The sequence below is a fragment of a genome, unplaced genomic scaffold (assembly GCF_019419815.1).
Source record: "Pyrus x bretschneideri cultivar Hongxiangsu unplaced genomic scaffold, Pyrus_bretschneideri_v1 Contig9, whole genome shotgun sequence".
Classification (NCBI taxonomy): Eukaryota; Viridiplantae; Streptophyta; class Magnoliopsida; order Rosales; family Rosaceae; genus Pyrus; species Pyrus x bretschneideri.
The window spans coordinates 7,436,700-7,452,119 of NW_025999831.1; the positions used below are offsets into that span (position 1 = coordinate 7,436,700).

Consider the following 15,420-nt stretch of genomic DNA (forward strand, 5'->3'; position numbering starts at 1 on the left):
GTAGCAAACTACAACCTAAAACCAAAATATGTATTTTTCTGGGATATGCATCTAAGTACAAGGGATATATTTGTTTTGAAGTTAGCTAAAAAAGATCTTACATCTCGAGACATGTTATATTTGATGAGTGTGATTTCCTATATTTTTCTCTTGTCCAAATGTCATATATCCATTCACAGAAGTCTAGTTCTGAAATTCCAGTGAGTTCAGTATTTGTTACTAGTAAAAATACAATTGTTGGCGCACCATCAAATCCTTTTGTGTCTAGCCCTAGTGTTACACCTAGCTCTGCCAATGCCAGGTTTCATAATTCCCTAAATACATTGGATTTATCTCAGCCAACATCAACAGAAGACACAAGACAACCCATTACTGGCACTTCACCTTAGTGTACTTCCTCTGCCATCCCTGTGGTTCCTGAGTTTCAACCAGAAACTTTATAAGTATTTCTTCCTATCCCTCCATTGAACTTACACCCTATGCAAACACGATCAAATAGTGGAATTGTCAAGAAGAAAGCATTCCTTGCCATGGCCTCTGAGAATGCAAAAGTGGATTTATCTCAGATTGAACCAGTTTCTTACAAATCTGCTCTGAAATCTCCAGTATGGTTTAAAGCTATGAAGGAGGAAATACAAGAGTTATATTCTCAGCAAACTTGGTCATTGGTTCCTTTACCATCAAACATAAATCTTGTGGGGTGCAAGTGGGTCTTTAAGATCAAGAGGCATGCCAATGGAACTATTTCCAGATACAAGGCTAGGATTGTGTCCAAGGGGTTCAATCAAGAGGCAGGCATAGATTATGGTGAAACATTCAACCCTGTAGCTAAGCCTACTACAGTGAGAATTGTTATTGCAGTAGCTGCACAGTTTGGTTGGGGTTTAAGACGGCTTGATGTCAAAAATGCATTTTTGCATGGAATATTGCAAGAAGAGGTATACATGGCACAACCTCCTAGTTTTGTGGATTCTATGTATTCATCATCAATATGCAAACTTTACAAGTCTTTATATGGTCTCAAACAAGCCACAAGGGCATGGAATGAAAGGTTTACTAATTTTCTGCCTTCTCTGAGGTTTCAAACAACTTATGCAGATACTTCATTGTTTGTCAAACACACCGATTCTAGGGTTGTCATCCTCCTCTTTTATGTGGATGATATAATCATCACAGGAGTGCAACAACTATTATCCAAGAAGTCATTTTTGTATTGGCAACCAAATTTGATATCAAGGATCTAGGCTCCCTCCATTATTTTCTTGGAATTCAAATTACACAAACTGCAGAAGGGTTATTTCTATCTCAGCATAAGTATGTTAATGATCTATTGACAAAGAAAGAAATGCATCAGTCAAAGCCCTGTGATACTCCTTGCTTGCCTCAGAATCGGCTTCTTAAAGATGATGGAACACCATTTGATAATTCTGCATTATATAGATGTATAGTGGGATCATTACAATATCTCACTTTCACAAGACCTGACATTGCATTTTATGTGCCTCAGGTTTTTCAGTTTATGCATTGTCCCATAGAGTCACATTACTTGGTTGTCAAAAGAATATTACGATATCTTAAAGGGACTCAACATTATGGTATTCAATATGTGAAAGGAGAGTTGGAGTTGAATACATTTAGTGATGCTGACTAAGCAGGGGATCCCAATGATAGAAGATCCACAACTGGATTTGTTGTTTTCTCAGGGACCAATCCAATCTCGTGGTCATCCAAGAAGCAAAATACAGTATCTCGCTCATCAACGGAAGCTGAGTATAGAGTAATTGCTACAACAGCTACTGCGATTGATTGGATAAAATAGATTCTTGCATTTCTACAGATTGATATATCAACTCCATCAACAATGTTTTGTGATAATTTATTAGCAATTGCTCTTACCTGCAATTTAGTGATGCATCAAAGAACCAAACATATCGAGATTGACGTGCATTTTGTTCAAGAAATGGTTGCTAAACAATTACTTTACATGCAGTTTGTATCATCTAATGAGCAATTTGCTGATATCTTGACAAAGGGGCTGTCTGCACCATTGTTCCGTGCTCATTGTTGCAATCTCAGGCTTCGTGATCCTCCTCCTGAGCTTGAGGGAGGATGTTAACAGTATATAATGAATGGTCAGATAGTGTGCCATGTGTCAATGGATTAGTAGGTTTGTTATAAGGAGATTAAGGCAGTTATAAGGTGTCTTAGTGAACAAGCTAGATAGGAGAATTTATAACAAATGTAATGACTATAATTCAACATATAGAAAATATTACAACAACTCATTTCTCTTCCTTATCTCTCTAAAACCTTCATCATCATTTCTGCATTATTACATTTCTACAACATAATCTGTTGCTTTACACCACAATTAGGAAATTTTGGGTCTTCTCTATTAGGCTGCGTGCATAAAAAAGTTAATAGGGACGAAGGCTACATTTGGATCATAGAATAAAGATACTTGTTGAAGTTAAAATTACTTTGAGCCATTTGTATTTGGAGATGTGAAAGCCCAAAGGAAAACAATAGGCAATCAATTTGGACCAATTGTTGTGAAGTATGTCAGTGATGATCCAATGGGACATGCATAAACAGATGATGAATGATGTATTTGGTAATGCTTGGACTGCTTGCACCTTAGGTACGGCAGCGATGATCCAACTCTCTAGATTTCTTCGACGAAATGTAGATTCGGAAACTCATACAACATCTCCGCTACTTTCCAAACCTAGATCTGCTCCTGTTTATCACATCCATCAGGATTTCTATCACCATTTTCAGAGTTGGATGAAGAAGAAGATCGGATGATGGCAGATGTAATGAGAAAATTACAGAAATTAATATGAGTTTATAGACTTTCTCTCTGCATATGAAGGAAACAAACTAAATAAACGGGTGAGAAAACTTGACGTTAGGAGTACTTGGAAGCCTGATAAATTATTTTGGTTGGGCAGTTTTAGTGGGCTGATTTGATATTAAGTTTTGTATTAACCATTAAATAAACTTATAACATGATTTTTTTTTTTTGTTAAAATCTAAAGTTTTTGTTGATGCACAAAATCGGGTCGATCTTGGACCAATGTAAATCCGACCGTGAATCACACAAATGCACAAGAACACAAAAATATATCGTGGTTCACCTCAAGTTGAGGTTACGTCCACACTGGTGTTGATTCCATTTCACTATGTAAATGAATGTTGAATATACATGGAGGCTATAGAGGCAATGTTTGCTCTCTTTGCTATTCTGTTTGCTCTCCCGTTTCCCCTCTGTTTATTTCCCTTGTCTCTCGTCGAGTCTTCTCTCATTTCTTAAGTGAGTGTGAGGGAGCCCTTTTATAGAATAAGGGTTTCCTCCCCTCTTACATGAATCATGGGCTAAGTAATGAAGCCCAAATAATGAGGCCCAATATATGGTACAACAGAAGTCCCCCAAGTCTTAAGTTAAGAAGTAGAGAGTTTTTTGGTTGGAGACTTCAAATTCAATCCATGTGAGGGCTGAAGTGACTAAGATGTCATCCAGAACTAGTACTCGACATGAGACGGTGCTTAACGTGAAGAAATACTCAGCTAGAGGTAGCACTCGTTGCAAGGCTGCTCGGCTAGAGGCAATGCTCGCGGCGAGGCGGTTGCTTGGCTGGAGGCAATGCTCGTTGCGAGATGGCTCGGCTTGTGGCATTCTTCATTGCGAGTATGCACTCGATGTTAGTGTGCGCTCATTATGAGTTAACTTTTGACATAACTCGAGTCTGTTTGTCGGGTTCGCATATTGGGTCTATGTGTCGAATCGGCGGATTGAGTCCCCAAGTTGAGTCTTTGAGTTGGGGCCATACGTAGGGTCTTTGAGTTGGGTCCACAAGTTGGGTTCGTGAGTCAGGGTTCGAGCTCAAGGGTGTCCAAGTTTGACGGTGTCTAATCTCGTAAGTGCCTGAACGAATGGGTGTCCAAACTCACGAACGTCTAAGCACATAGGTGTCCAAATGAGCGAGTGTTCGAGCAAGTGAGTGTTTGAGCAAGCGAATGTCTGGTCAGACAAAAGATTATTGTTCAGACTAAATCTTTGTCACCATAAGAATGCAGCTAGTCAGTCTATAAGTTGGTAGGCTTCTTTAATCAGTAACAATGTTGATCAATAAAGTCCGTGCCATGAAATCAGTAACAATGTTGATCAATAGAGCCCGTGCCATGAAACACCAAAGTTATGTCACCTTAACATTCAAATAATAAAAAGTGTAATTTGGTCAGATTTGCCACGTATTATGAGAAATAGTCATGTGATAAACCATAAATAAGATACAAAGACTAGTGATATTATAACAAAATTAAGTAACGTGCGAACAACTAGTATGCGGCCTGTAATGCTGCTCCTAGTGTATGTGGCACAGACAGCAAATAATAAAATAATATGAGCTGCATGCAAGCCGCAAGCGTCTGTTGATAAGTTTGCAAACAAGAGCCGCCAAAACAGTATTTATAATATAATCATTTCAAAGGAAAAGTAAAGACATCATGCAGACTATGCATACTAGCTTGTATACTTTCGGCTGCCAACTCACATCCACTTTCAGCAAATAAAATAAAATAAAGGAAAAGTAAAGATATAATCATCATGTTTGTTGGGGAATGATTGTTCCTTTATTTGACCCTTTTTTTCAAAGGCAGAGAATTTGGTTATTTGCTACGACCCGTTGCTTTTTGGAGAAAGTGGAGCACCATTTATAAAATAATTAAGAAAAAACATAAAGAAAGATAAAGTCTTATCTTCTTCGTGAGTGTTTCCACCGGTGGATGGTGGTGACAAGGGTTCGGCCCCCACTAGCAAGCCTTTTGAGTGTGGTCAGGATCCGCTTTGTCAGGGTGACAGTGACGAGGCCCTTGCGGAGGTCGTCGAGGCCAGGGATCGTGAGAAGGAGCACCATGATTGCCTGAGCAACCTGTTGTCACTGTCTTCTCCATGATCACCAGGTCCACGGGGTACACGGCAAGAAACTACGGGCTCACCACCGTCACTAGGTTCGCCAATGGCTGTACCGTGCGCTCAGCCCTTTGGTTTAATAATATAGGTACTCTTTTTCTACTGCTTCAACTCTTCGGATGGTGAGAGACTCTTCTCCCCAGCACCCACAAAAATGAAGACAACTTAGCTATTGTTCTTTTGTAGTATATAGGAGTGTAGGTGTTTAGGAAAGCTAGCCAAAGCTTCTCTTTGTATTTAAACTCAAAATGAGTTCTTTCTCTGTAGATGGATGGATTGGCTTTTTTCTTAGCTGGGTTGTTTTTCTTTGAAAAAGAGAGCGACTGTGTTTCTTTAAGCTAAAGAGAGAGATTATGAGTAAAGATGGGGTCTGCGAAGGTTTTCTGGAAAAGCCAAAGAGGGAGGTTTTGGGTTCTTAGGTTGTGCAAATTCATCGGTGGAGGGTTGTGGTGAGGTTGTGAGGGTTTCACGGTGTTGGAATGAAAAAAATGAAAGAGAACCGACATGACTTTTCGTATTGATTCCCACAGACAGCACCAAATGTTGATGCACAAAATTGAGTCGATCTTGGACCAACGTAAATCTAACCGTGAATCACACAAACGCACAAGAACACAAAAAATATATCGTGGTTCACCTTAAGTTGAGGTTACGTCTACACTGGTGTTGATTCCATTTTACTATGTAAATGAATGTTGAATATACATGGAGGCTATAGAAGCAATGTTTGCTCTCTTTGCTATTCTGTTTGCTCTCCCATTTCCCTTATATCTATTTCCCTTGTCTCTCGTCGAGTCTTCTATCCTTTCTTAAGTGAGTGTGAGGGAGCCCTTTTATAGAATAAGGGTTTCCTCCCCTCCTACATGAATCTTGGGTTAAGTAATGAAGCCTAAATAATGAGGCCCAATATATGGTACAACAGTTTTCATGCCCTTTTAGTTAGTTTTCCTTTATTAGAGATAGGGGAGGATAGACTAAGCCTCACAATAGGTGAGTCATAATAATGTGGTTCAAAATTTTCTTTGATGAAAACTGAACCTAAAATCTATCACTTACATGTGAAGAGGAATACAACTAGACCGTAGTACTAAGTGGCTCCAATGTTTTATTTATATCAATTAAAATTTAATGTAATTAAGGAAATACAAAACAAATTTGGATATAAACAAAAGTTGATCCGATCAGATTTAATTAAATATATTGTCATATTCTACATTTTTATAATAGCATTATAACTTATAAATATCATAATCATGGTATTCCTTTTCATATGTAAGTGAGAAGTCTTAGGTTTTGTAATACCCTGATTATTTTTAAATATGTGATTTAATTATGAAATTCAAATGGGGCAAAAATGTGAAATCCTGTTCCTGGATGTTATTATTAAATTAAGTATTTCATTGTCGTATTTGTAGTTACAACACATGTATATTTACAGCAAATACTTTTTCGATATGTGGAAAAGACAAAAATGCTCTAGCTGGCTAAACTGAAATTATACGAGGACATATTTTATCCCTATATGCTTCATTGTTATATCTTATCCTTATATGCTTCATTTTATCCTTATATGCTTCATTGTCATTGTTATATTTTATCTACAAATGTGTAGGCGAAAATCGTTCTCGAAACGGAGTTATTGTCATATCCTGGCCCAAGCCCCCACCACATCCCGAGTTTGACTTCACCGTAGCACGATATTGTCTTCTTTGGGCCCCGACCATGCCTTCATGGTTTTGTTTCAAGGAACTCACACGAGAACTTCCCAGTGGGTTACCTATCTTGGGATTGCTCTCTTGCGAACTTGCTTAACTTCAGAGTTCCTACGGAACTTGAAGCCAGCGAGCTTCCAAAAGGTCTTGTGCTGGGCAGAGATGAGAATATACATATAAGGCTTACAAGATCCTTACCCCTGGGCGATGTGGGATCTTACAATCCACCCTCCTTAGGGGACCGACGTCCTCGTCGGCACACTTCCGCCCAAGGATTAGCTCTGATACCAAATTATCACATCCTGACCTGAGCCCCCACCACATCCCAGACTTGACTCTACCATAGCACGATATTGTTCGCTTTGGGCTCTGACCACGTCCTCATGGTTTTGTTTCTGGGAACTCACACGAGAACTTCTCAGTGGGTTACCCATCCTGGGACTGCTATCGAGCGAACTCACCTAAGGAACCAGAAGCCAGTGAGCTCCCAAAAGGCCTTGTGCTGGGTAGAGATGGGAATATACATATAAGGCTTACAAGATCCTCACCCCTGGGCGATGTAGGATCTTACAGTTATAAAGAATAAGATATAAACGAGAAAAGAGGAAAGGAGGGAAATAAGAAAGGGGGTTGCCCAATCAGAAAGAAGGAAAAGAGAGAAAGGAGAGAGGAAAAGAACAAGAAAACTGGATCCCCCTTGACCCGATCTTGACCACGTTACTGGCGACTTCTCCCGTTGTCGTTTCCATTGGTTTTCCGGTGAGTTGGAGCCACCTGACAACACCACCATACTCATCAACCTTCCCTCTTCCATTTCCACCCAAAAACAGACATGATTTGACCTCAGTTTCGTGAAGTTTGCACCAATGGGCTTCGTGGGTGCACGACGACGATAGGCCATTTCTAAAGGGTATTCCATTGACCATCACTACCATTAGACATCTCTTGAACCCAGGAACAAAGGCCAAACAAGTTTGGGGACGATGAAGCTGTAGATTCGACAAATTAAAGAACACCAACTTTAGGGTTTTTGATGGATCGAGACCAATTTTAGGTGTTTTCCGGCTGAATTGGACTTTGGCCCAAGTATTACAATTACCATCTGCAAGTACCACAGTGATGGAAAAATGTTAAGCCCTTGTATGAAAAAAAAAAAAAATACAATTAACATTTGACCGTCCAAATAATATATGTGTTAAATACAATTAATATTATAGTCAAATTCCTAAAATTGAATCGTATGTAGGTTGTGTTTTATATTTTTTAAATTATATATATATATATATATATAATTTTTTTTTTAAATGAAGACAATTAGTGACAAGCCACGATTATCCACCCCTTCTAAGAGCTGGAAAGACTATTATTGTATTGTTATTCTTTAATGTCCAAACACATTTTGATTCGTAAAACGAAAAACTGTTTGGCCAAATGTTACCAAACACGATAAAAATTTGGAATTCAGATTGGATTTTAAAATGCCTCACTGGAACAATCCAAAATGCACCCATTAACAATTACTACAGATGAGGCCTTGGCCAACATATCTGAGCATTACCGCGTACAAAATAAACACAAAGGAACGAGGAGAACTCTCTCAAACACAGAAGGGAGAATCTAACTAGGACATAGAACCGATAAAACGAAACAAGGCCTCGACGCAGTAACAATTTTAATTTACTCAACACTAAAGAGTATTATTCTATACAAAGCATGCATATGTATTCATAGCCACTTCTCAAACCGAGCTTATTGACGCCTGAATCCCAATTACTAGGGAAGGACCGTTTACATAGTACCAAATTAGGACACATACTCTCTTGATGTCCATCTCTCCTCATACCTTCCAAATGAGTAGGCTGTTGACGGAACCTCAAGCATGGGCAGACGGTTCAGTTCGATGCCATATTCTGTTAGTGGTCTATGCTCAAGAACATCGTCGTGATTTTTTACAAATTCAGGAATCTCAACCTCTCCCTTCTTTATGTCATCCCAAAGGTACTGCAGGCGGCTTTCATACTTGATTTTCCAATTAGGCTGCAAAGAAAGAAAACTTTTAGGACAAACATGTACCGAGGCCGCATCCTGCTTCTCAAATTTCATTGATAACCATCACTCATTCTCTGTTGATTGTAACTTGGACATGGGATTGACTTGGGAGATAATTACTTAAAGGAAATAAAGTCATTTGAGGGATACCTACATGACTACATACTATAGTGTAGCTCGAATCCTCAAGTTCTTATGAACCGACCCCCAAGATAACAAAAAATGATTCTATCCTACTTATATCGAAGGCGGATATGTTTAATTTTTGTTCAATGAAGTAAATAATCACCAAGTTTCAAGACAGTATTTAGTTAAGGGTAGTGCTATACACACCCCTTTTTACCACACCCCTGTTAAATTTTTGTCCATTTATCTTTTTCAATTCATTCAATCCGACGGCCGGAAACTGAGATAGGTGTGTGCGAGGTAAAAATAGGTGTGTGAATAGCACTATCCTTAACTAACATATGCCTATATTAATGAGAAATCAGTATTGTTATAGTATATATCCAAGATATATGAAATACTCACCCTCCAGTTAAGAAAAATCTGCCAAGAGTGGCAAAGACAAGTCTTGATCGGAGACCAGGGTGAACGAAGTACACAACTTGAAGCATGTCCTTCAAATATGATGGAAGGTATTCATAAAGCCACCTCAAGATACTTATGCCAGGGGAGTTATCCTCCTTTTGCACAGTACTATGCATGTAAACAATGGAGTATGGCCCTTCTGGAAGCTCACTGCATAATTTGTGGAATATATACCTCTTCAACCTATCTGCACTCATGACTGGAGCTGCACAAAGATAATCCGACAAATTAAAACACAAAAGTAGAATAAGGCAAATAAAACAAGAGATTGTGAAATTTTCCTGCCAAGACAAAATTCAAAAGAAATTGATCTGAAAGAAGCCACTTTGGAAGAAACACAAGTGCTACAAAACGTTGTCCAAAAGGGATGCAATTGCAATATATGTGTAGAACTCAATTTGCTCCTCCCAAACCCGATCTTGAAATACTCTCAGAATCTAAAACTCAAGTTACTCAACTGACAACAGTACATATGTCCAACACCAGCCCGTTAATTTGGATTATCCCCACACCTTAAGAATTCAATATTGAAGGGTACAAGAAGGGAAACCTAGCCTTTAGAAATCGATCTAGTCATCTCTTTCAATTTCCCAATAACGTTAAAACTCAAAGCCACTTTGTTCTGCTTGAATTATGGGGACTGGTGGTTTATGCTCTACAGGCTAAAATAAGGACTTCAAAATTTAAAAATGCTATAGAGTGTGCTATTCAACACATAGCACAGTTTCAGTAAGCTTAAGGGCCCATTTAATGAACATTTAGTGTTTAGTTTTTACATAATTCAAGAAAAAAACAGCCATTTTAACCCACAATGTTGTTTAGACATGCTTGTTGTTTAGACATGCTTAATGTTCATAGTTACTTTAAGGGCCCATTTAATGAACATTTAGTGTTTAGTTTTTACATAATTCAAGAAAAAAACAGTCATTTTAACCCACACTGTTGTTTAGACATGCTTAATGTTCATAGTTACTTTAAGGGCCCATTTAATGAACCATTTCTTATAGACGCCACTTATAAACTAAACATAAAAATACAGACAACGAAACCAAGAGACGCAACATTTTATACACGTCTAGTCTCTAGAATTGTTTTGGAATGGATAAACCACTATATTATTGTCTATTAAAGGCAGAGGTGAACGAAGATTTTTATTTGAAGGAGATTAAGAGGGGACCGGAGACAAAGGAAACTTATCCCTTCTAATCCTATCATTTTGTGGGATAGGAATGGACAAGTGTCCTTAATGATTGATTTATCCTCTTCCTCCAAGTTAGGCACAACTTTTTCATTTCTTCCTTCAACACTTCTTTAATATAGTGGGTTATACATTCAAGACAGAAAGGCCTCGTTTCGTGAGTAGGATTGGATTGGATTGGAATAGATAACTCCGTAATTTCAAAGTACGTTGGGGGAGAAATGAAAATTTTATGTCCAGCTAGATGGTAGAAGATAGATTACTTATCCATTCCAATCCTTCCCAAAATGGTAGGATTAGAAGGGATGAGTTTTCTTCATGTCTAATCCTCTTCTAATCCCCTCCAAATGAAAAATCATTCACTTCAGCCTCCAATATGCCTTAAAAGTAGAGAGCTACGCATTCCAATCCAACCCAATCCTACATACCAAACCAGCCCAAAACGAGGCCAAAGGGGTTTAACTTGACAAAGCACACCAAAATTAATAAGCCCCAATTATAATTACCCAAACAAACGCAGAAAATTTACCAAACCAAACAAACCCCAGATGCCAAATAAACTAGAACATGCTATTTAGCACTTAACTCAGGTATGAAGAGCTAAAACTTCGCATTTCAGCAGATAAATCAGTGTTCATTCAATCAGGTAATTTAACAACAAATAAAGCAAACAAAGAGTGTAAGGATCTGCTTGTTTACCAGGAAAATATTATCCCACGATTCGGAAAATCCGATTTCCCAACTTGTCATGGCCTTGGACACGAAAGAACTACAAAAGCTCGAGGTCGGAGAAGTCCTCGTCGGAGATAAGGTTCTGAGGGCAGTTGTACCAATTCTCTTGCTCTTCAATCTCTCTGTCTTGGTGGTTCAAGAACGGCCGCGCGTCTATGCCGAGATCGGACGCTAGAACCACCACAGAGAAGTCCTCTCCGGCGGCTGAGCTACCCATATCTGATTTTTATTGGTTATCGCTAACTTTCTCGCATTTTTCTCTCTTTTTCTCGCAGTTTCTTTCTGCTTCTTTTTGCGTTTCTGTGTGGAACTGCCTTGGTGAGATTGGACACGTGGGCTGATGCGATTAGGTAGTTAGATCTAATAGATGATCGTGCGCAGGAAGAAATTCAGGGGTTGAAGTTGTAACCGGGTTCATGTAGCTTTGGGCACACAGGGTTACTATTAAAGTATAATCAACATTAGGGGTGGGCACGGTGCGGTTCGGTGCGGTTTCATCCCTAAATTGGAACCGAAACCGAAATATATTAACGGTTCGATTCGGTGTGGTTCCACTTAAATTTATTACTAGAACATTACGGTTCGGTCTACACCGATTCCGATTCGGTTCTTACCGGTTTACGGTTCTTAATAATAAATTATTTGAACACCAAATCATTATGCATTCAAATACATCTTCTAAAACTGATTACATAAAGTTGCATACAACACATCTTTTTTAATGCAAATGTCTTTGTTAGTGGCACCAAGTCAACAAAAAGAGACAACTAAAATACATATGCACTGGTCAATCAGTCAACAAACAAAAAAATGATGAAGCAAATTGCAGGTTTTCAGATTTCAGGGAGCAAGCAAGAAGCAGCAGCTCCTGTACACAAATTTTCAACCTATTTTTCAACCTATTATACCATGACATGTGTGTATATATAATTTATTTATTTATTATTAATAAAACGGTTCGGTTCGGTTCGGCCGGTTCTTGGTCATTCGAAACTGGAACCGGAACCAGTTTGAACGGTTCGGTTCGGTTTTTCACTCAAAGTTGACTTTTCCGATCAACACGGTTTTTTTCGGTTTTTTTTTCTTACGGTTCGATGCGGTTTTGCGGTTTGGCGGTTTTTATGCCCACACCTAATCAACATGTTTTTCAGTTTTCAAATTGGCTCAAATGTTAAAATGATCTTGTGTTTTAATTATTGGATCAATTTAATTTTTATGTTTTTAATTTGACTAATTTGATCATTATGTTATTTCCGTTAGTTAATTAAAGACATTTACATGTAATTTCTGTAAAAAAATTATAAATTAATATATAATTATTTATATAATTATCATTTATTTGATTTAAAATATTTCATTTTGAAATAAAATTAAAAATTAAAAGAACAATTATTCTCCTATCAACTTCTCGACTTTCTTCCTAACATGACTCCCTCTCTTTTCTATCTCACAACCTTAATCATTTTTTCAGATTAGAAGTTTTATCTCATATATGTGTTATTTCACATTGATTTGCATTTTTATGTAAAGAGAATGGGTAATTATATTTCATATAATTTTTCCTATGAATTTTTAAAAAATGATTGAATGAAACGTCATCCATTGGTTGAAAGAGACAAATATGAGGACTAAATTAGCCAAGTCAAAAATACGAGGACTGAATTGACCATATAACTATAACATATAGACTATTTTGACATTAAAATTTTTTTTTCAAAAAAAATTAGTTGAAATGTTCTTAATTGGTTAACAGATAAAAAATGAAGATTAAATTAGCCAAATAAAAAACACAAGAATTAAATTGGGCATATAGCTATGACACATAAACTATTTTGATATTTAAGCATTTCAAATTTCTGTCTTTAAATTTAATATTCGTAGCCTTGCTCTTTGTTTAATGATAATGTTTTGGTTTTTTAATTATAATAATTTGTTAAAGCAAGGAAAATTGAAGAAGAGACCAATGAAGATCACAGGACGCGTGTCCCAACTTGGACGAAGAACAGTGGACGTCCACCACAAACCCACATGAGCTTGTCGTCCTTGAGGTTGAGGACCGGCCACACCCACACAAGCTTCACCTTCACAATATCTCTTGGGAACTTTCTCATCTCTCTTGGCTCTTCGGTAAGCGATCACTTCTCTGCTCTTTCAATTCACTGATGAGCTTCCTTCTTTGTATATTTTCATACTTCTGTTGTTCTTTCTAAATTCCCAGAAAATCTTTTCGAATTGTAAGGATTGTTCATGCTTTAATACTGCTCTTCTAGTAGCTCTTCCTGTATCTGTATGTGAAATTCAGTTTCTCAGAGAAAACCCTTATCAGAAATCGGGTTCTTAGTCGATAATTCTTCACACCCAGATTGTGTTTTCAGGGACTTGTTGTGTCCATATTAGAGAGATATTCGGTACAAGTGTTGGAATTTCATGGATACATTGCTTAAAACGCATAACAAGCTTGCATTTTTGCACCCAATTCATGGGTTTTCGGAGAAATTGAGTAGTTCGAGCTCTTCGAAGCTTCGCAACGAGGAGTTTAGGTATGGCCTTAGGAGGTCTCGTGTGAACTTGAGTAGGGGTGGTGTTGTTAAGGCTAGTAGCAGTGCTCTTCTGGAGCTTGTGCCGGAAACTAAGAAGGAAAGTCTTGAATTTGAGCTTCCTTTGTATGACCCATCAAAGGGTCTTGTTGTGGACCTTGCTGTTGTGGGCGGTGGCCCTGCTGGGCTCGCCGTGGCACAGCAGGTTTCGGAGGCAGGCCTTTCTGTTTGCTCGATTGACCCGTCTCCCAAGTTGATTTGGCCCAATAATTATGGTGTTTGGGTGGATGAATTTGAGGCAATGGATATGCTTGACTGCCTGGATACTACCTGGTCTGGTGCTGTTGTGTACATAGACGAGGAATCAAAGAAGGATCTTAATAGACCTTATGGAAGGGTTAATCGGAAGCAGCTTAAGTCGAAAATGCTGCAAAAATGCATATCAAACGGTGTTAAATTTCACCAAGCTAAAGTTACTAAGGTTATTCATGAGGAGGAAAAATCACTGTTGACTTGCAATGACGGTGTCACAATTCAAGCTTCTGTGGTTCTCGATGCAACTGGTTTTTCAAGATGTCTTGTACAGTATGATAAGCCGTACAATCCAGGTTACCAAGTGGCTTATGGGATTTTGGCAGAGGTCGAAGAGCATCCATTTGATGTTGATAAGATGCTTTTTATGGACTGGAGAGATTCGCACTTGAACAATAATGTCGAACTGAAGGAGAGAAATGGTAGGATCCCTACTTTCCTTTATGCAATGCCTTTTTCATCCAACAAGATATTTCTTGAAGAAACTTCCCTGGTAGCTCGGCCTGGCTTACCCATGAAAGATATCCAAGAAAGGATGGCTGCTAGGTTAAAGCATCTGGGCATAAAAGTTAAGAGCATTGAGGAGGATGAGCATTGTGTCATCCCAATGGGCGGCCCGCTCCCAGTGCTCCCTCAGAGAGTCGTTGGAATCGGTGGTACAGCAGGGATGGTGCACCCTTCAACTGGGTATATGGTGGCGCGGACTCTGGCAGCAGCTCCTATTGTTGCAAATGCAATAGTTCAGTACCTTGGTTCAGATAGAACACTTTCAGGAAATGAAGTGTCTGCAGAAATTTGGAAAGATTTATGGCCCATACAAAGGAGGAGACAAAGGGAGTTCTTCTGTTTCGGTATGGCTATTCTGCTTAAGCTTGATTTGAAAGGTACTCGGAGGTTTTTCAATGCTTTTTTTGACCTAGAACCCCGCTATTGGCATGGATTCTTGTCATCTCGACTGTTTCTTCCCGATCTTGTATTTTTTGGGCTTTCACTGTTTTCTCATGCTTCTAATGCTAGTAGAATAGAAATTATGGCCAAGGGGACTCCTCCTTTGGTAAAGATGATCAACAACTTGATACAGGATAGAGATTAGGATGACTGATATTATTTGTAATATGAAAATTATGTTGGTGAATTTCCATATCAAAGATACTTACTGTTGCTAATAGTCGTCAACCAACTATTATGAATTAGCTACTCTTCAGAAACAAAAATAAACCATCTATAATGCTGTTATATTCTTACGTCTAACACTTAGCTCTGGTAGAAACTCTTGTGGATATAAATGGCCTTAAATATTTCTGCTTTCACTGT

At 38.3% G+C, this 15,420-nt stretch overlaps 2 protein-coding genes across 2 annotated transcripts; one reads left to right on the plus strand and one right to left on the minus strand.

The window, feature by feature from the left end:
• Window positions 1–8,174: 8,174 nt before the first annotated feature.
• On the minus strand, window positions 8,175–11,693 carry LOC103933977 (ganglioside-induced differentiation-associated-protein 2). The gene is given in 3 exon segments (XM_009343679.3): window positions 8,175–8,740; window positions 9,268–9,532; window positions 11,225–11,693. Coding segments are annotated over 3 exon segments (765 nt in total). The 5' UTR covers window positions 11,475–11,693; the 3' UTR covers window positions 8,175–8,490.
• A 1,529-nt stretch (window positions 11,694–13,222) lies between these two features.
• On the plus strand, window positions 13,223–15,274 carry LOC103933980 (lycopene beta cyclase, chloroplastic/chromoplastic). The gene is made up of 2 exons (XM_009343682.3): window positions 13,223–13,384; window positions 13,633–15,274. The coding sequence occupies exon 2, from the start codon at window positions 13,685–13,687 to the stop codon at window positions 15,197–15,199; it is 1,515 nt and encodes a 504-aa protein (XP_009341957.1). The 5' UTR covers window positions 13,223–13,384; window positions 13,633–13,684; the 3' UTR covers window positions 15,200–15,274.
• Window positions 15,275–15,420: the final 146 nt, after the last annotated feature.